The 21,422-nt window shown below is 38.6% G+C and overlaps 1 protein-coding gene across 8 annotated transcripts in view; it reads right to left on the bottom strand.

Moving 5' to 3' along the window:
• mllt10 (MLLT10 histone lysine methyltransferase DOT1L cofactor) overlaps window positions 1-21,422 on the bottom strand; it is a 254,428-nt gene that overhangs the window by 230,891 nt on the left and 2,115 nt on the right. For 2 of the 8 annotated variants that reach the window (XM_033015430.1, XM_033015441.1), the window contains exons 1-3: window positions 21,055-21,116; window positions 10,370-10,449; window positions 9,073-9,127 (exon numbers count right to left, since the gene is read on the bottom strand). In XM_033015430.1, the coding sequence (XP_032871321.1) occupies window positions 9,073-9,102 (30 nt within the window). In that variant the 5' untranslated portion in view covers window positions 9,103-9,127; window positions 10,370-10,449; window positions 21,055-21,116. Of the gene's footprint in view, window positions 1-2,303; window positions 2,414-3,683; window positions 3,788-9,072; window positions 9,133-9,695; window positions 9,878-10,369; window positions 10,450-21,054; window positions 21,200-21,422 lie in introns of those variants that run through there. The other 6 variants (XM_033015422.1, XM_033015428.1, XM_033015429.1 and 3 more) reach the window with 6 other exon arrangements.

Raw genomic sequence — 21,422 nt, 5'->3', positions numbered from 1 at the left:
TAGTTGAGGCCAGTTCATTGGCTATATTTAAGAGGGAGTTAGATGTGGCCCTTGTGGCTAAAGGGATCAGGGGGTATGGAGAGAAGGCAGGTACAGGATACTGAGTTGGATGATCAGCCATGATCATATTGAATGACGGTGCAGGCTCGAAGGGCCGAATGGCCTACTCCTGCACCTATTTTCTATGTTTCTATGACTAGGTTGGGGGAGAGGGGAATGCAGGAGTTACTTGAAATTAGCTAAATCAACGTTCATGTTGGCTGTACAAGACATTGGTGAGGCCACATTTAGATTCTTATGGATTGAAGAGTTGCAAATTGTGAAGCTAAAGGTAGCTCCCAAGTTGAGGTTTTCCATTCTGGGACATCAAAAATGACCTATTTCTTGAGTAAACATAGTCCCCACTCTGCTCCTCTTCACCCATTCCAAAGCCTTCACATCCTTTCTGTAATGGGGAAATCAGAACTGCACGCAATACTCCAAAAATGGGCTTACAAAGCTGCATAAGAGATTTTGACACTCAAAATCCCATCCTAGGAAAGCACACGTACCATATGCCTTATTTATAACTATCTAATTTCAAGGAGTTATGGTCTTGGACTCCAAGATCTCTCTGTACATCAATGTTGTTGAGGGTAATTACATTAGTTGTATATTTTCCTTTTACATTTAACCTTCCAAAGTGCAACACCTAACATTTGTTCGGATTAATATCCATCTTTGATTAATATCCATCCAGTCTATGTTTACGTCCAAGTCTTTTATATACATCACAAACAGCAGAGGTCCCAGCACAGATCCCTGTGAAACTCCTCTGGTCAATACCTCCAGCCTGAATATTGTCTTTCCACCACAACCCTCAGTCTTCTATTAGTAAGCCAGTTCTGAACACATATGACAAGTCACTGTTAATACCATATATCCTAATCTTCTAGCTCAGCCATGAAGCATTTATGAACTGCCTTATTAAAATCCTAGACAACATCCACCACCGTATCCTCATCGATCACCTATGTCACCTCCTCAAAAAAAACGAATCAAGTTAGTAAGACATGACCTGCTGCGTAAAAAGCCATGCAGATTGTTCCTAATACCCCACTGTCTTCTAATGGTCACAGGATGAACATTTAAACGCCACACGGACAGCCCCCAATGTCAGGAGGGAACCTAGGTGGCTGGAGCTGAGATCGCAATGCTAACCACTGCAGCACCTGCAGAGGGGATTTGAAGAGAAGATGTTGAAATCTCATAGAAAGTAGAGAAAATTTAGAAGATTATTGTTCAATTGTGGAGTAGAATGCGAAGACAAGGGTAAGCCTATTGTTGCTTTCACTGGGACGAGGGGGAAAGAGCAGGTGTGAAAAGCAATGGCGATAAAACAAACAAAGAGCGGAACTCACTATCAAAACATGGAGGGGACGGGTGACACAATTTTTTGCCGGCTGCGCGCGCTTGAGCACACATACACGCGCGCGCGCGAGGCTTCGGAGGCTCAATCCAGTGCTAAATGCAGCTCAACTGCCTGTCTCACCGGGTTAACTACAGCCCTGTCTGGACTGACGGGATACCAGCGTTGCTTCTCCGCGCTGGCCATATTTCCCGCAAGCCCAGGCAGGTTAACCTGGCGGGGATGTCCCCCACCTCTCAAAACATGGGGGGGGGACGTGTCCCCTATGGCCCCCCCCCCCCGGGTTTTCCGCACCTGAAACAAACTGATTGGTAAACTATATCAGATGGGAAACCTCAATGATGGAAAAAATTGGGAAGAAATAATCTAAATAAAAGAAGCTGACAAATAGATTTGCTATCACACAGAGTGAAAGTATGGTCATTTCTAAGTTGTCCAGGTAATAATACATGGGGTGCTGTATGTAGTAATTGTTTCCAAGTCCATTTCCCACAATGCACAATATAGGAAGAGATATTGGATATGATTTAATATAAGCAAAATGCCTCAGCCACTTGAAAAAGGCTAATTCCATTTTAAACTACAAATGTGGAGGGAATCTGCTGGATCAATGTAACTAACATTTATATCAGAATACATTTCAGAGATGGATAAGCAATGCTGTGCCCTGGAAGACAATCAAGTTGTATGAAAATTAGATGTTTCCGCAGAATACAAAAGAAGTATAACACGTCTTCAAAGCACTAAGTCTAGCCAAGAACTAGTCAAAATAAAAGCAAAAGGAGTCCCAAGAATCACATCCAAAACATTTTTTCCAGAAGTGTATGTATGCTTACACTACAAACTACCTGGGAAAATTAGCATAATTTTGGGTTTGTTTTAATAATTTAGTTACCTTGTTGAAGCGTTCATGGGGAACGTACTGTAGTACAATAGGTTCCATTGTAGTAACATTTGCAAACTGCACCTCTGGAATATAAAGTGCACAAACCACATGGGCCCAACCTGCACGTAAACCAAACAAAACAAAAAAACAAAACACATTATAAACTACATGATGTCACAAAGCTTATAATTTTAAAAGCAAAAAAAATCTGCAATAAAAACATCCCTTAAATTAGAATTAGCAATAAAAAAATTACATTCATATTAAATTGACCAAGTTGGAAATCCTAGTATAATGTTGAATGCGTTGAACAGTTGGCACATAACATTTCCTTGTCTTGTGGGGTTTCCAAGCTAATAGTTTAAAAGTATGACACATTAAGTGTACTGTGCTGTTAACTGGCACTATAGCAGACACACGTGGGAAACATTGGTGAAAGACCAACAAAGAACCTTGTAGCTCAGCATTCCCAACAATCACCCAGATGGTTCACATTTCTAACACCATCCCCCTCCTGTAATGTTAACTACTATGTATAAACAAACCCAGAGGAACCCAAAGAATAAAGAACATCAAGTATCAAATATTTTTTGAGAGAAAACATCAAAAAGAAAACAATCTTCCCTCGAGTGATTATATGAAATGCATATATTTTTCCATAGCCTATTAGTTATAGCCTAGGCTTTATTTTTATTTGAACTTTGGCCCACCAGTACCATAAATACACTAGTACAACACCTCTAGTTGCCTTAGGGCTATTGGAAGAGATATCAAATCAAGTAACTAGTTATTAAAATAAAAAATAAAAATCTGATGCATTTTCCTTCCCAATAAGATAGAAGGATTGAAAAGGGGATTTTTTTTTTGATGATTCAAGACCATACATCAGCCTTGTAAACATAAATAGAAAATACTTTATAGTCTTAACATTGCCCCACGTTTACACTTTCTCTCATTTGTTTGCACAAGCAAAAAACATGACAAAACTTTAACACCTTACAAAGCATACCAATTAATTTAAAAAGCCAATCTAATTTATATTTAAATGCTCACATCTGATTATACCTTACTTTTTAATTGCAATACTGTTACAAACAAAACCCTTCTAAAGATTTGTACATTTCCTGCTACTTGGATATAAATGACCTTTCAACCCTCAAACTAACGTAAGCTCAATTAAAAAGTAATGTTCTCAGTTTTCCTAATTGTTTCAGTTGTTAAATATATTGCTTAATCTGGAACTGGACCATATGAACCAGCAGGCCTGAGAGTTAAATCCAGATGTGTCATATTTTTTTGTGTTTACTAGATGGGGGTATTAAATTGTCCTCAATTCCCTGTGACTGAAAGTAAAAATGTGTCAAATTATGATTGTCTATATGTACTTACCATCTAATGGAGTATTCTGTAAACCTATGTACAGCATTGTTAAGGAAGACAAAAATCAGAGTTACAAGCAATCTGCTGGAGGAACTCTGCAGGTCGAGCAGCATCTGTAGGTGGAAAGGAATAGTCAATATTTCACATCAAAACCCTCATCACCTGTTCCAATGCAGGGTTTTGACCAAAAACATCGACTTTTCCTTACCACTCACAAATGTTGCTCAAAGCAATTAATTTCTCCAGCAGATTGTTAGTTGCTCTAGATTCCAGCATCTGTAGTCTCTTGCATCTCCAAAAGTCTTACTTAGTTGCGATGTCACCCAAGTCCAATAGACTGACAAAGTATAATGAACAAGTGACCACCTGACTTGAGAGGGTAGAAACACAGAAACATAGAAAATAGGTGCAGTGTAGGCCATTCGGCCCTTCGAGCCTGCACCGCCATTCAATATGATCATGGCTGATCATCCAACTCAGTATCCTGTACCTGCCTTCTCTCCATATCCCGATCCCTTTAGCCACAAGGGACACATCTAACTCCCTCTTAAATATAGCCAATGAACTGGCCTCAACTACCTTCTGTGGCAGAGAATTTCAGAGATTCACCACTCTGTGTGAAAAATGTTTTTCTCATCTCGGTCCTAAATGATTTCCCCCTTATCCTTAAACTGTGACCCCTTGTTCTGGACTTCCCCAACATCAGGAACAATCTTCCTGCATCTAGCCTGTCCAATCCCTTAAGAATTTTGTAACTTTCTATAAGATCCCCCCTCAATCTTCTAAATTCTAGCGAGTACAAGCCGAATCTATCCAGTCTTTCTTCATATGAAAGTCCTGACATCCCAGGAATCAGTCTGGTGAACCTTCTCTGTACTCCCTCTACGGCAAGAATGTCTTTCCTCAGATTAGGAGACCAAAACTGTATGCAATTGGTAAATGGTACTGCACAAATTTATATGCAGCAAACTTGAACCCAATGAATCCCAGCGCTCTACTCATCAATAAGCAGCCAAATACACCACAGTGCATGTTATGCTATGCAAACAGGATGGCTCCATGAATCAAACTAATAACAGGCTGCTAGCCCCATTTCTTAAGACTAGGATAGCTTTCTCCTGCTGACAAATACGCAAACTTGGATGATGAAAACAATACTGCTTAGCTTGACATCTCCAGTTTATTAGCAAAAAAGTTATAGACTGCATATAATTAACACTCAGGTGAGATAACTAAAGGAATCAGAGAAAAAAAAAATAACCATGAGCATTGGATAGCAAATTAGTAAAATGTACAACAATCTTTACATTCAGGATTTTCAACAGCCAGAAACAATACGTTTCGAAATAACTAGTTCCTTCATCTAATACAATTGTGGTTATATCTGGAAGGCACTGATAAAGCAAACCTTAAAAGAGAAATGCAAAACCGATTGAGAGTATAAATTTAAAAAGTACTGCATGGCACAAATATAATGCTGAATGCAATTAAGTAAATAGCCTATTTAGAGGTTGAATAACATATGTCCATGTACTCATGAATTGGAAAAGAACATTTTACAAGCAGATTTTCCTGACAATTTTAAAAGACCAAAACCACTTTTACACAATAAATTTTCCTGAATTACTAACACTAGCCACCTACCAGCAGAGTCAGACAATCCAATATTGGCTTTAAAGGTTTATTGCCTGTCATGGCTGTTAACTAACTATTTAAATTGAGAAAGTCAATGATTTTCCACACCCTTGCCAAGAATGAATCATCTTTACCAAAATATAGCAAAATTTACTTTACAATACTTGAAAAGATACAAAATACTCATCCTGTAAGTGCATATTATTACTAGGTGAATTTACTACAAAATGTTGTATTTAAAAGTACAGACGTTTAAAAAAAAACATTTTTGAGCAATTTCAACATTTGTTCAAAGATGTCAACATAGACACTCAACTACAAACAGCAACGACAAAATTAACTTAATTAAATGTCAGTTATAATTTCAAATCATTTGATTGAACCAGTCTAAAAATTCTGTTCAACAGGTCTGTTGGTACATCAAACGCTAAAATTTATAACATGGCAAGATTTAAAGTGTGTGTGATTTGCATATGTAGAACGGTAGCAAAATTCATAAACTATGCATTCATTTTATATTTAAATATACCTGTGATTCACCCAACAAAAGCCACTGATACCCAGCTGGGTGGAGCAACTCCATCTACATAGATAGGTCAGTACGTGCTGAGAAGCAACTTCACACTAATAAGTCCAGAGATGCTTTTATATTAGATTGGTATATGCTGGTATTGCCAAATTTCCTAGAAGACAATTCTTGGACACTTGGCCACAATCGAATGTAAATTTGTAGAAACTCACTGATTAAAAGACCTGCTAAAAATAGGTTTGCCTTTAGCATTCACCGACTTTGTAGCTTTTCCTCAAATTCATCATCAAAAATGTTCTGGTAAACATATTCTCATTATCATTCAGTAACTTCAAGCAATACAAGTTTAATGACTTAATAGGCCAAGACAATAAACATTAATGTATGATTACTGCAATCATTCCTGAAACTGCCATGATCAACATCAGTGATGCCTTTTAATGCAGTTAGAACTCTATACCAATGTAAGACAAAATTCTTGAGGGGTTGGACAGGCTAGATGCAAGAAGATTGTTCCCGATGTTGGGGAAGTCCAGAACAAGGGGTCACAGTTCAAGGATAAGGGGGAAGTCTTTTAGGACCGAGATGAGAATTTTCTTTTCCACACAGAGAGTGGTGAATCTGTGGAATTCTCTGCCACAGAAAGTAGTTGAGGCCGGTTCATTGGCTATATTTAAGAGGGAGTTAGATGTGGCCCTTGTGCCTAAAGGGATCAGGGGGTATGGAGAGAGGGCAGGTACGGGATACTGAGTTGGATGATCAGCCATGATCATATGGAATGGCGGTGCAGACTCGAATGGCCTACTCCTGCACCTATTTTCAATGTTTCTATGTTTCTATGTAAGACGATCATGTATTCTTTCACTTTCATTAACTCGTTTTAAAAAATGCTCACAAAAAATGTCAGATTTACCAATATATCATCACGCTTATGCAAGCGTACAACAAATGTATTATTTGAAATAACCATGCCACTTGGATTTCTAAATGGAAGCATACAATCCTGTAAATTACAGAAATGTTGATGTTGTCTGAAAGACTTCCAGTTTCAGGAAATATAAACCACACTGTGTCAAACAAGGAATCTGATTAAAACACAAACCACCATGTTCTTATCGTGTAGTATCTAATAAGAACAGGGACATATGAAACATAAATTAGGTGTCCAGTTTAATGCACTATATAAAGTGGGCAACACATACAAACTAATACGTTTCCCACACTCAAAATAATTTTTAAAGAGCGCGTTACATACCGTTGCTACATATACCATATATCCATTTGCTCTCATTCACTGTTAAGTCAAAGTGAACATTTTTCTTTAAAAAATACAAAATTTTCAATATTATCCATGAAGCCTTCACAATTAGGTTTGTCATTGTTTTAATATGGTATTATAATTCTAAGACAGTTGCATTATAGATTTGGCCTAATGCTCTCCTGACCTAGTAAGTTTACCTAACAGATAAGCTCATTGAACAAATACCAGTCAGTCAATGTCTCCCTGGAAGGAACAAGGAAAAGAGACTCACAAAATGGAAAGTAAAAGGAGATCCTACCTTATCACATCTTTACACTCAAAGATTTTTCCATATCGCATCTTTACACTAAATTAATTACCCTTTGCTTGAGTACGGCTTCACAAAAATGAGAAGCTCTCCACTCAGCTAGCAATTCTTCATGTGCAAGTACAGTGCCTCAATATAGACACAAAAAGCTGGAGTAACTCAGCAGGACAGGCAGCATCTCTGGAGAAGGAATGGGTGATGTTTCGGGTCGAGACCTGTTCACCTTTTGTATCTATGTTTGGTTTAAATCAGCATCTGCAGTTCCTTCCTACACAGAGCGTTCCAAACGGTTAAAGACTACTAAAGACAACTAGACCTGGTCTTCACTTTCTATTTGCAAACATGAAATTTACTACAGAAGATTTTACTGGATAATGATTCAAGGATTTAAGAGAGAGTTAGATAGAGCTCTAGGGACTAGTGGAGTCAAGGGATATGGGGAGAAAGCAGGCACGGGTTATTGATAGGGGACGATCAGCCATGATCACAATGAATGGCTCGAAGGGCCGAATGGCCTCCTCCTGCACCTATTTTTTATGTTTCTATGTTTCAATAGAAAAATTTTGGCGTGCATTATTTTAGCAAGAGGACATCGGCTTGATCAGTTAACAATGTGCATAACGCTGCATCTTTCAAGTAGATTCCTCAGAATGGTCTGCTTATTGTAACTATCTGTACAGTGACTTGCTTTAAAAGCTCTAAAAAAGTTGCTTCTCAGCACGTACTGACCTATCTATGTAGATGGAGTTGCTCCACCCAGCTGGGTATCAGTACTTAAAAATGAACCTGGTTTCTATCTACCACTTTTGTCTGTCATGTACTTATATTAAAATTATGATGGAACAATTTAATTAGAATACAATAATTCTAGAATGCAAAAAAAATGTCAAGCACATTATCACAAACAAACAATGACAAACATAAAGGTAGTGGAGCTTCAATTTAGTTTTAATTCCCATTTTAAATAAACAAATTTGAAACTTATTCCAATATTCCATTTTACATACAGAAAACTGAACAAGTACTATTAATGCTATGCTTCAAACGTATATATTCCTACAAACCACGTGATTAAGCATATGTTTAAAAAAAATCACAGAACCCAATTCACAAGCAACCAACCACTAGATGGAGTACACTTAGAAAGTACTCAAAAAATGCCTTAAAATATGAAAATAATGCGAAACAATGTACCAATCACACACAATTAGAATATATTTGACACTATTTCGGTATTAACAATAGGATCTACAGACAAAAGCAGTAACTGTTCCTGATAACCATGCCCATATTTGCATGTATCCACACACAAGTAACTTGAAAACTATTTATTTCTGTAGCTGTCACAAAAAAATGAAATCAATTCAATGTTGAAGTGATTACTTGCATCAATAATAACTACCCCTACATAATAAATGGTGTAGTCCATTAAAATAGTGATTGCAAAACGCTAAGACATTCAACATGCCTCATATGTATTTTCCAGCCAAAGTGCCAATCAGTAAAAGGCAAACTAACCAGTACATTTTGTCTATTCATAACACATTCACACACTGCACGTTTCTTTTGTTAAAAATACAAATACATTTACTACAAACACAATCACCAAAGTTATAAAATCGTCGTAAAGAGGTCGTTTATTTCATTAATATGGAGATGAACTTACCGCAGTTGTCAGTCCTCTTGAGAGCGCCATCCTTATGAGGGCAAAGTTCACATTTCTTGGGAAAAAATAGAAAGTCAGGTGCTGACTCTACACAACATGTAAAATAATGGCGTTTACTGCTAAACTATAATGTGGGTAGAATTAATCACCACGAATTAAATCATCTGTCATTTCTCGATATCGGCTGCAATTCAAACGCCTAACCTCGTATACTTCAACAATATTCTGTATGCACCCTGTAGCAAATCAGGGTGGCTCGCTGCGTTGATAACGTCACTATTTTAGTGTTTCAGTCTAATCATCAACGGTATGCGAAACATACAAAAAAACTTCAAAACATAATAGAACTGAGCTAAAACGCCCATTTGTTTCGTCCCAATCTGCTGAAAAACGGTGCCGGAATTATATACATTCCCCATCCCCCCACGTTAACGCAGAAGAGCACCCGAATGCAGTCGTTTGGTGAAGACGCAAATAAGCGTTCTAATCCCCGCAATCGAAACTCAACCAGTTGAAATAAGTAAAATAGAAGGCAATGACTAAACATCGGAACTAGTGCGTTTTCTTTTCTTTTCAAATTACTAAAAATAGAACCACCGCAACTGAATAATCAGAAAACGTACTGAGAGGTCGATCCTTTGGTTTTGGGGAGAAAAAAAACTCCCTCTTGCTGCCTGACTTAGTGAATGTCGTTAAGGCGCTGCCCTACATACTGCAAATAGCAGCACTCACATAGTCTTCCGCATATTTTATTTTCGTCACCTTGGGAGGCCGCTTATCATGTACTGAAAGCACACCATGATGACGGCACCGAGCTCGCAACGTAATTGCTCGACCAATCGACACCAAACAACTGGGGAATTTAAAAAAAGTCCACATTCTCTGCAAAACAGGCACGTGAGCAATAATAAAAGGGGGAAGGGAAGGGATCACAGCCATCTGAACAGCTTTGTTATGCCACTGGATCATTTTGTCGTAGTGTTTTGCAAAATGCGGCACGTGTTTGACTGCAGAGCTATTCTGTCGCTATTATTTCGCTTTTCAAAATTAGAACGCAATTATTTTAAAATATAAATAAACAGTTGCTGACAATAATGCTAAAGTATTGCGTTTATGATCGGCAACACAATTTCTAAATAGTCACTTTTTTACGTCGAAAAGTTAAAAAAAAAATGCAGATGCTGAAAATCGAAAAATATCAATTTTTGCTTATGCTGAAATCTATTGCAAAACATTAAAATATATTGGCGACATAACTAAAGCATTGCGAAAAACATACTAAAAACACGGGACTCACCACTCGGGCAGCTCTCTCTTGCGATTCACATTTTCTGCAAAACCACGGTCCAGTGGGTACTTGAACAATGCCATAACATGCTGAAATTACAAGGGCAAAAAAATCCTAAAGACATCCATTCACCATGTCAACATTAATGTAAAAAGCACAATGTAATGAACTACAAATCTCCATTTTGTACCGCAAATATATATATTTTTTTTGTTGGAAGCTTTTGAAAAGACAGCTTCGCCGATATACAAATAGACAAAACTCATTTTATACAGTTTCCATACGTTACTTATAAATTGTTATTGTGCATTCACACCCACATCAAATACACGAACTGCTCATTCATACTGCCTTCCTTAACCATGGAGTTTTACTTCCAATAATTGGTTAATGAATACTAGAATTTAGAGCTTTAGAATTTAGAATTTCACACCAGTAATCTCTCTGCTTTTTGGAATACAATTTGAAAAATAATAATGAAAATCAAAATATCAACAAATTATTTATTTCAATTAACATGTGCTATTTAAAGCCTTGATTGAAAATTCACCTTAAATCATTCTCAAAATCTTGAACCCCTATTTAAAAATATTTTGGTCAATTACATTAATTGTCTTAGATTAAATTCAGACATAAGAATCGCCATGAGTGGCATACGCTTTTTTCATAGATTCGGGCATTCAAGCCAAATCATAAAGCTGTTTATCTCTTTAACAAAATCTACACTTTTACTTTTTTAAACTTATGCAGGAGGTATAGTTTGAAAATGAAACGCTGTGTAAGGGAGAAGTTAACTATTTATTGATTGGACTTATTATAGTTTTAATTGGTTTCAAAATTAAATACACTGTAAACTTCAAAATAAACTACTCAAGTTTTCCCTCAGCTTAACCAGTCTTAATTCATTCTACTGATCAACATGTATGAAATAAACAATGTATTTTCTCATATCTGTTCAATGGGATATTTCATTCATCAGAAAATTAATTGTTTAATGAAATACACTTTTTCTAATTAGTAACACCACATGCAAGAAAGGCACATGCACAGCATTCCAAGAATGAAATGATAGGTCAGAAATAAAAAATATTGTATATTTACAAGTTATAAATCAATGCCAACACAAGTTATAAATCAATGCCTTTTCATTTGGAACACTTCTACACAAACTGGGCACATATTCCCCTCTCCTTAATGACAGTCAAAAAACATATTTACTTATAACACATACAAAAAATATATTGATATGCATACAAATAATTACAAACATTTATACGTGAAAATATATGCGATCCCCCACATATATAAAGGCCCAGACATATTACATTTATAAATACAGACATATACATTACAATATACAGAACATATACATGATTACACATAGTTTGCAGAAAGACATACTTATGCTTGTACTGTGCATGTTTATACAGGTAAGCACACAACTACATGCATTCCAGCAAACATACTCAAATCTGGCACAAACAAAACTACAAGACAAGCACATGTATTGTGTACGGCTATATTTCTGTAAACATATCAATTGTACATTCAAGAAAGCAACATCTACATTAAGAATTCTTGCCATCCGGGCCATGTCTTCTTCTCACAGCCATCATCGGGCAGGAGGTACAGAGCCTTAAGTTCCATGCCACCTGGTTCGGGAACACCCATTTCCCTACAACCATCGAGTTCCTGAAATGACCTGCACAATCCTAATCATACCTCAGCAACAGAACACTATGGATGACCACTTCCACGACTATTTTGTTTTTGCAGGGTCTTTTTCTTTTCATTGTTTTACATAATTTATGTATAATTATGGTGTGTTGTCTGAATCAAGCAAGCTGCAAGCAAGCTGTTCACTGTATCTCACCATACTTGTGCATATGACAAAAAACTTGATTTAACTCGAGGTACAGAGATATATTTGGCCATATAAATAAAAGGCACTTACACATTATTGTAGTCAAAGATCTACACACAAGTACACAAAAATACAATCACACATGTGCACATGTGAATAGGCAATGGGGTACCTCCCAAATTCATGATTTCTATCACCAAGGTAGATTAGGGCAACAGATGCATGAAAGTCCATGTCAAGCACTCATTTACACTAATTCTATGCAAATCTCTTTTAAAAAATTCTTCCCATATTCTCATCAACTCTCTCCAGATTCTCAATTCAGTTAATTGTCACGTGTACCAAGGTACAGAGAAAAGCTTTTGATGCGTGCTATCCAGTCAGCGGAAAGACAATACATGAATACAATCAAGCCATTAATTACAATCAAGCCACAGTGCACAGATACATAAGTAAAAAACATTTAGTGCAAGGTAATGCCTGCAACGTCCGATCAAGGATAGCCCGAGGGTCACCAATAAGGTAGATAGTAGTTTAAGACTGCTCTCTGGTTATGGTAGGATGATTCAGTTGCCTAATAACAGCTGGGAAGAAATTGTCCTTGAATCTGGAGGTGTGCGTCTTCGCACTTCTACGTTTTACCCAATGGGAGAGTGGAGAAGTGGGAGCGGCCAGGGTGCGACTCGTCCGTGATTATGGTGCTGGCCTACAATTTACAGCAGGCAATCAAACTATCAACTTGCTCTTGAGATATGGAAAGAAACCCACGTTCAAAGTGGCCCATTTCCACCATCTTCATGGCAGCTTTGGTGATTCTAAAAATGTATTATTTTGTAGGTGCAGATTGCAGGAAAATTATGATTGGGTTAAATAGCATAATAGACAAACTAGGTTATTGGGAAATAAGTAGAAACATGGGATTGATCTGAGAGCTGGCATAGACTTGATGGACCAAACACCATCCAATGTTGAAACAAATTATGAGATGTAGATATGGGCAATTATATTTGCCATTGCCAATGACACAAACATTCTGAAAAATTGCAGACATAAATAAACATTTGAAGAAGCACAAATATCACACACTAATATATGTATGACAATCTAAATATACCAATGAGCAGACAGACAACACAACTCTGAATGAACTACACACCATGGCAGGAACTATTGACCCAATTTCTCCTTTATGTGCATACAAAATCTGGAAAATTATATAAACACAGACGCACAACATTTTATAGAAAGACAGAACCATATGCCTACATGCAGTGTATGCAGACACATACACACCCATGTGCACTTAAATATCCAAACACAATTGTACAAACATACCCAAGAGGAATGCTTCACTTACCTCTTGACTTGGATATTACAACAGTAAACTTGTTGTCATCTATACCTCTGCCAATATTCTAAATTGCAAGATATCCCCATTCACCCATGTGCGTGCTAACCTATTGCCTGCCAGTTGAGGAAAATTTCAATTTTAACATCCTGGGCCTTGTTACCAAATCTCTCCTTTGCTTCGCCTATTCATGTCTCTGTAAAATCATGCTCTACAAATCATCAATGCGCCTTCACTGTTTCAGTTCTGCCTTTTCATTACTCTGAAATTAAGTACTAGATTAGATGTTCCAATCTAATGCCCCAATTTAGAATCTTAACTTGAGGACCAACCCTCTTCTTTTCCATAAATATTTTAGTGCTAATAGAACCGTAGCTGCTGGTCCAAAAGTGCTCAATGCCCGACTCTTCAATCACGTGTGCTTCCCAATTTCCTAAGAATAGGTCAAGCTATGCCCTCTCCTTTGTAGGGCCCTCTAGATATTGCCTGAGGAAACTTTCCTGAACATTCGTGCTAAATTCCATCCCGTTTAAGACCTTGACAATATGACCGACTCAGTCAACAATAGGAAAGTTAAAATCCCCTACTATGACAACCCTATTAATCTTGGAGCTGTCCACAACCTCCCAGCATATTTGCTCCTCTAATTGGCGTTGATTATTTGGTACAATCACAACAAGGTGATCATCCCTCCTCTATTTCTTAGGCCCATCCATATAGCCGCACTGGATAATCTCTCAGTAATGCCATCTCGAACTACTGCCATTACATTCTGCTTAATCAATAGAGCAACTCCCACCTCTCTATCTTGAATGAACCTGCATTCTGGAACATTAAGCTGCTATCCTGTCCAACCTTCGTCAGGTTACTGTACTGGCTATAATGTCCCAGTCCCACATACCTATCCACGCACCGAGCTCATCCGCCTTATATCTTGATCCCCATGTTCCTATCCTGCCTGTCTGCCTAATGAACTTGTCATCATTGTCTTCTGTACTGTATTGACTTCCAGCCGCCCAATTGCCTCACAAATCCTTTGGATCCCATTCCCCTGCCAATCTAATTAAACTCTCATGGCACCTTCAAAACTGCCTACCAGGATACTAGTCCCCCTTCAGTTCAAGTGCAACCCATCCTTCTTGTACAGGTTCATCACTGCCCCAGAAGAGATCACAATGGTCCAAAAATCAGAATCTCTGCCCCCTTCACCAACACATGTCCCATCTTCCTATTCCTATCCTAGCCCATGGCACTAGACTTAATACGGCGATCACTACCCATGAGGTCCAGTTTTTTAACCTTTTGCCTAACTCCCTATTTCACTCTGCAGGACCTAATCCCTTTTGCTATCCATGCCGTTTGTATCAATGTGTGCACCAACCTCCCTCCCCCTTAAGAATGTTCTGCAATCGCTCCAATCACTCAAATACATAATACAAGGGGTTGTAATACAGTTAGGATTCAAGCATATGCGGCTCTGAACCGGCCCTAATGAGTGCCCCCCCACCCACCCCCTTTGGACAGTCTCCCTCAGATGGTCACGTCAATCAATTCAGCTTGTTTATTTATGTATTGTATTTATTTACCTTTCCTGGACATCAGTGGAGCTGCACACTAAATCTCGTTGCACTGACGTGCAATGACAATAAAATATATATTATTATTATTATTATTATTATATGGATGGCTTCAGAACTGTTCTGTCAAATGCAAAAGTAAATTGGAAAGAGTTTATTCGAGGGATGGACACAGGCATAATGGTAAATAGGGTCATGGATTGGAGGAGTTTGGCAGTGAAGATAATATGTGATGAAAGATAAGCACGTCATTCAGATGATTGGAATGGAACGGCCACGTGAAATAGCATGGTGAAGGAAATGAAAATTTATATGGATTAAAGCATTTTGCGATTCTCTGGAAAAGGAAATTAATGCAGAGGACTTGAGACTGATATCACCAAAATACAAATAAATTAAGAAAAGGAGTCGGCCACTAGACCCCTCAAATTTAACTTGCTATTCAATATAATTATGGATAATCCATGCTGGACTCAACTCCCAGTTCCCCACAACCCTGAATTCATTCATCTTCAAAAAATATTTCTCTCCACCTTAAATAAATCGAATGATCTGGCCTCCACCCCCATCTGGGGCAGGGAAGTCCAGAGATTCAATAGTCTCTAAAATAAGAAAATTCTGAGCTTACACCTTTAAGTGCCTAGCCCTTCTTTCGCAGCCATGTTCACTTGTTTGTGATTCTCCCTTGTGAAAATATCTGTTCTGATAAACCCACTAAGATTGCGCATGTTTGATAAGATAACCATATAAATTCCAAAGGAATACTGACTAGAATCATCTAGCTTCTCTTAATATGACAATCCTCTCATGCCAGGAATGAGCTTCACAAGTCTCCTTCAAACAGACTATATCCTTTTTCAAGAAAGGTGACCCACACTGTGCACAGTATTCTAGGTGCGGCCTAAATACATCATTTTCAGGCTAGAGAATGAATCTCAGTATTTCAGGGATCAATTCTTGGTCGTCAATTACTACTTACATAAACGACCTGGTGGAGGGAACAAAATGTAGTGTTTTGCATGTTTGCCAATGATATGTAAATAGTTGGATGGGCGTGTTACAATGTTGTGAATCTGCAACGACATATGGATAAATTGCATGATTGGGTGAAATCCTGACAAAACGAGTTTAATGCGGGGTAAGTGTGATGAGGAAAAGGAATGAAAGGGCAGATTATCATCTTAATGAAGTGAAACTGCAATTGAATGATGTTCAGAGATATCTGGATGCTCTAGGGTTATGAAAGGTTAGCAGGTGATCCAGCAAATAGTTAAAAGGAAAACAATGCGACAATGACAAGTTTGAGAGAGTGATCATGAAGGCTTTCGGCACATTGGCCTTCATCAGTCAGAGTATAGTGTAGGAAGGAACTGCAGATGCTGGTTTACACCGAAGATAGATACAAAGTGCTGGAGTAAGTCAGCGGGACAGGCAGCATCTCTGGATAGAATAGAAACTAACAATTATCTATTCTTATATTCCTTAATCTGCATCCCCTTTGATGTCTCATTTTCACACCTTGCACTTCCTTATCTCTGTGTCTCCCTCTCCCCCCGACTCAGCCTGTCTTGACCCAAAACATCATCCATACCTTCCATCCTGAGATACTGCCTGTCCCGCTAAGTTACTCCACTATTTTGTGTATATCCATTGAGTAAAGATGTTGGGAGATCGTGTTGACAGCTATGTAAGACGTTGGTAAGGCCACATGTTATAGGAAAGATGTTGTCAAGCTGGAAATGGTGCAGAGAAGATCTACGAGGATGTTGCCAGGACTTGAGGGACTGAGCTATAGGGAGAGGTTGAGCAAGTTAGGACTTTATTCCTTGAAGCACAGGAGGGTGAGGGGTGATCTTATAGAGGTGTACAAAATCATGAGAGGAATAGATCAGGTAAATGCACAGAGTATTTTGCCCAGGTGAATCGAGAACCAGAGAACATAGGTTTAATGTGATGGGGAGAAAGATTTAATAGGAACCAGAGAGGGTAACATTTTTTTTTACACAAAGGGAGGGTGGATGTATGGACTGCCAAAGGAGGTATTACATCACAACGTTTAAGAAACATTTAGACAGGTACATGGATAGGTTAGGTTTGGAGGGATATGGGCCAAACGCAGGCAGGTGGGACTAGCTGTAGGACTCGATAACAACAGCCTCATCAAGCAGAGGATGCCACTAGAAAGAAGGATTACAAAGGTTTACCCAAGAAAGAACCAAGCCTGTGATAGTGGCAGGGGAGTAGGAAGGTTGAAAGGTGATTAAGGATTAGAATGGGATGTGAGAAAGCAGATTATCCAAGAGTTGAGACATAATAAGACTGGGGAGGTCTATAAAGGGTTAAACAAAAACCAAAGGTTGGTGATAGTAGGAAAGTGGAAATAAAAATGGGTTGAGTCTAAAGTGGCAGGTAAAACGCATATGTGCATGAGCAAAATTAAAACTCATCTTATAACTTTATATTGAAATTATGAGAATCCCCATAACCGAGAATCCCAAAGATCAAAAAGAAACAGGAGAAATAGGAGGTAGGTTGTACAAGGTTAAAATTCCTGTGGTGGGCTGAATTTTAAAACAAAGATAAATAACTTTATATGTAGATGTATCCCAGATGTACTAGAGGTCAGAGGATCTAGGGAGACAGAGGAACTGAAAAACATTTGCATTAGGTGAGATATAGTATTGGGTAGACCGATAGGACTGAAGGCTGATTAATCCCCAGGGCCTGATGGTCTGCGCCCAGGGTACTCAAGGAGGTGGTTCTCGAAATCGTGGATGCATTGGTGACCATTTTCAAATGTTCTAGATTCAGGATCAGTTCCTGTGGATTGGACGGTAGCCAATGTTATCCCACTTTTCAAGAAAGGAGCGAGAAAGAAAACAGGGAATTATAGACCAGTTAGCCTGACATCCGTGGTGGGGAAGATACTGGAGTCAATTATTAAAGAAGTAATAACGGCGCATTTAGATAGCAGTAAGATTGGTCCAAGTCAGCATGGATTTATGAAGGGGAAATCCGGCTTGACTAATCTTCTGGAAATTTTTGAGGATGTGACAAGTAAAATGGATGAAGGAGAGCCAGTGGATGTAATGTATCAGGACTTTCAGAAAGCCTTTGATAAGGTCCCACACAGGGGATTAGTGGGTAAAATTAGAGCACATGGTATTGGGGGTAGGGTATTGACATGAATAGAAATTGGTTGGCAGACAGGAAACAAAGAGTAGGAATAAACGGGTTCCTGTCAGAATGGCAGGCAGTGGCGAGTGGTGTGCCGCAAGGCTCGGTGCTGGGGCCACAGGAAGGACATCCTTGCTATTGAGGCAGTGCAATGTAGGTTCACGAGGTTAATCCACAGGATGGCGGGACTGTCATACGAGGAAAGATTGGAAAGACTTGGCTTGTATTCACTGGAATTTAGAAACATGAGGGAGGATCATATAGAAACATATTAAATTATAAAAGGACTGCACAAGCTAGATGCAAGAAAAATGTTCCCAATGCTGGGGGAGTCCAGAACCAGGGCCCACAGTCTAAGAATAAAGGGGAGGCCATTTAAAACTGAGATGAGAAAAAACGTTTTCACCCGACAGTTGTGAATTTGTGGAATTCTCTGCCACAGAAGGCAGTAGAGGCCAATTCATTTGATGAATTTAAAAGAGTTAGATAGAGCTCTCGGGGCTACCAGAATCAAGCGAGAAGTCAGGCACGGATTACTGATTGTGGATGATCAGCCATGATCACAATGAATGGCGGTGCAGGCTCGAAGGGCCAAATGGCCTCCTCCTGCACCTATTTTCTATGTTTCTATGTACAAATGCAAATACAAATGCCGTGGCACAAATATTAACGCTTATGCAAATGTGTTAAAATCTATGCCATTAATCTTTGATTAATCTGTGCCTATCTAAGCATTCTCAATTAACTTTTCCCAATAATTTTCTAACCTCCTGGCTTACTAACCTGTTGTTGCTCCATCTAATCCTTTCTCAGATTTTTCCAAAATCATAGTTGAGACACTTAATTCACTATTTTTTTTAAGATGTTACACAATAGCATAATAAATTTTCCAGTGAACCCAATGAATTTAAAGGGAGCGCTGAGAATGTGAGCCTGTGAGTCCTGATTGGAAATTGATAGCCAAAACCTTTACAGTTTACAACTTTGTCTATTTAAATAGCCTGGGAAGGATTTCATCAAGCAGTCAATATATCAACTTTGTAAAATGCTAAACCTTTATCTCCTCTCTCATACAATATTTCTCACTCCTCTGTAGCATATCCCTCTTTTGTAAAGGAATTCATTATGAACCATGCCAATGCCTTCCCAGATCCACACATGTTAACATTTTCATTAAGCAAACGAGGATTGCTAGGGCCTGTTATACAACAAGAGCTAATATAGGTTAGACACAAAATGCTGCAGTAACTATATTTCAGTATTTTGGGTCTGTCTTCGGTGTAAACCAGCATCTGCAGTTCCTTCCTACACGGGTAGTCTTGGTTATTTGCTTTCACGTCCACTCTTCAGAGACACATTCATCCCAACTTCACTCCTCTTTTGCTTCTACCTAGTGTGGAGATAAGTACCCTCTAGATGCTGCAATTTATTATTTTATTTTCTGGCCCTCTGAAATCTAATAATAAGACTGCTCTTATTTCAGCCTGTGCCATTGGTACCGACATGATCACAATCTGTGGTTATTTTCCCTTTACTGTAACCCCCACCTGGAATGTTTGCACCCATTTAATGGCATTCAGGAACCAGGCATCAGAAAGATATGCCATCCTGAAGTTACATTTATGACTGCAGAAGAGATTTTTGTCTCTTTAATACTGAATCTAATAACCCTTTCCTGACCTTTTCACGTTATCTGGAAAGTTTAACTGAATTTCCGAGAGATAATATTTGGATCTAACTTCAATGGAATGCAAGATATACTAAGAGAACTTCACGAACTGTCTGGTTCATTCCTCTCTCTACCATCAATCATTCCCTTTCTCTAAATATTCAGAAATATCAATGTGCATGTACATTAATAAACACATTCTACACACTCTTGCTTAACTAAATATCCATAATCACAACTACATTGAAACATGTGCAAAAATGCATACATTTATACAAATTGAATATGCAAAGATAAGTATCTATACAAACATTCTGAATATCAGTCATGTATAAATGTACTTTCATTCTTATCAGTATATCCATAAAGGCATAAGCGTACAGATATTAAAAAATTAAGATCTGTACAGACCATGAAACGTGCATACATAGGTATGCAAAAACTGATTTGCATAGAAGCATCCAGTTGTACACACATGCACTCATGTACACACATCCAGATGTCTTGATCATTATGCAGACTAATCCATACTCAAACCAAAACCACTGATACAATTTTATGCTTGCGTACAACTATGAACCTGTGCAATCTCATACAAATAAACATTAAAGAGCTGTATTATTATACATATACAGCCACGAGACATACGTATATACAGAATCATAGACACAAGTGTGCCTATCTGAATAATTGCACATCATTTTTATTTCATGAATGACATGAAATACAATTATTTCACTAAAAGATCGCCACTCAGAATCCAGGAAGTTAACCTTATCACTCATGAAATGGGATATTTTAGAATTAACTGCACAAGTGCCAACAATGGACGGACATCGATCCTCTACTAAATTAATAATTGTCCCAAAATCATTGCATGGTCAGTTTCCCTCTGAAGGTTTATTTAATTGGGGGGAAAAAAATTTAAATCAGACCTCCCAAGGCCTAAAACTGTACTGAAGAAAAAGTCAGCTCGGAACCGGGCCTCGATCGAGGCTTCAGCCTTAAACGAGGCCGGAGGTCTATCCTGATGCTGCTGCTACTTCTGCAGGAATTTACCTTGATGAACGGCAACGTTACAACCGTGTCCGTCACAGTAAACTAGGGGGTTCTCAGTCCAGCCTCTCTCGTCTGAGCAAACGCAACAGCCGCCAATCATCTCCTTCATATTTGAAAAGTCAGCCGGAAGTCCACTTGAAACCATCTACGAGTAGAAGGGGAGAAAGAAAAGGGCAGGGAGAGAGAGGGGATAAAAAACATGGGAGGAGAGAATCTTGTTTTTGAATTCAAGTCCCACATTGTGTTAGCCCCATGTTGACGGGGGCCCGCCAGCCCCCCTCCCTCCCTCCACACACAGACAGACAGACAGAGGCTCGCAGCAGCCCCGGCTCAGGCTGCCGAGCAGCGCGAGCAGGCGCAATGACAGC

This window comes from Amblyraja radiata, chromosome 2 (genome assembly GCF_010909765.2).
Source record: "Amblyraja radiata isolate CabotCenter1 chromosome 2, sAmbRad1.1.pri, whole genome shotgun sequence".
NCBI classification, from domain to species: Eukaryota; Metazoa; Chordata; class Chondrichthyes; order Rajiformes; family Rajidae; genus Amblyraja; species Amblyraja radiata.
Note: the sequence above shows the minus strand (reverse complement) of the source record. Positions and strands in the feature narration are given on the sequence as shown.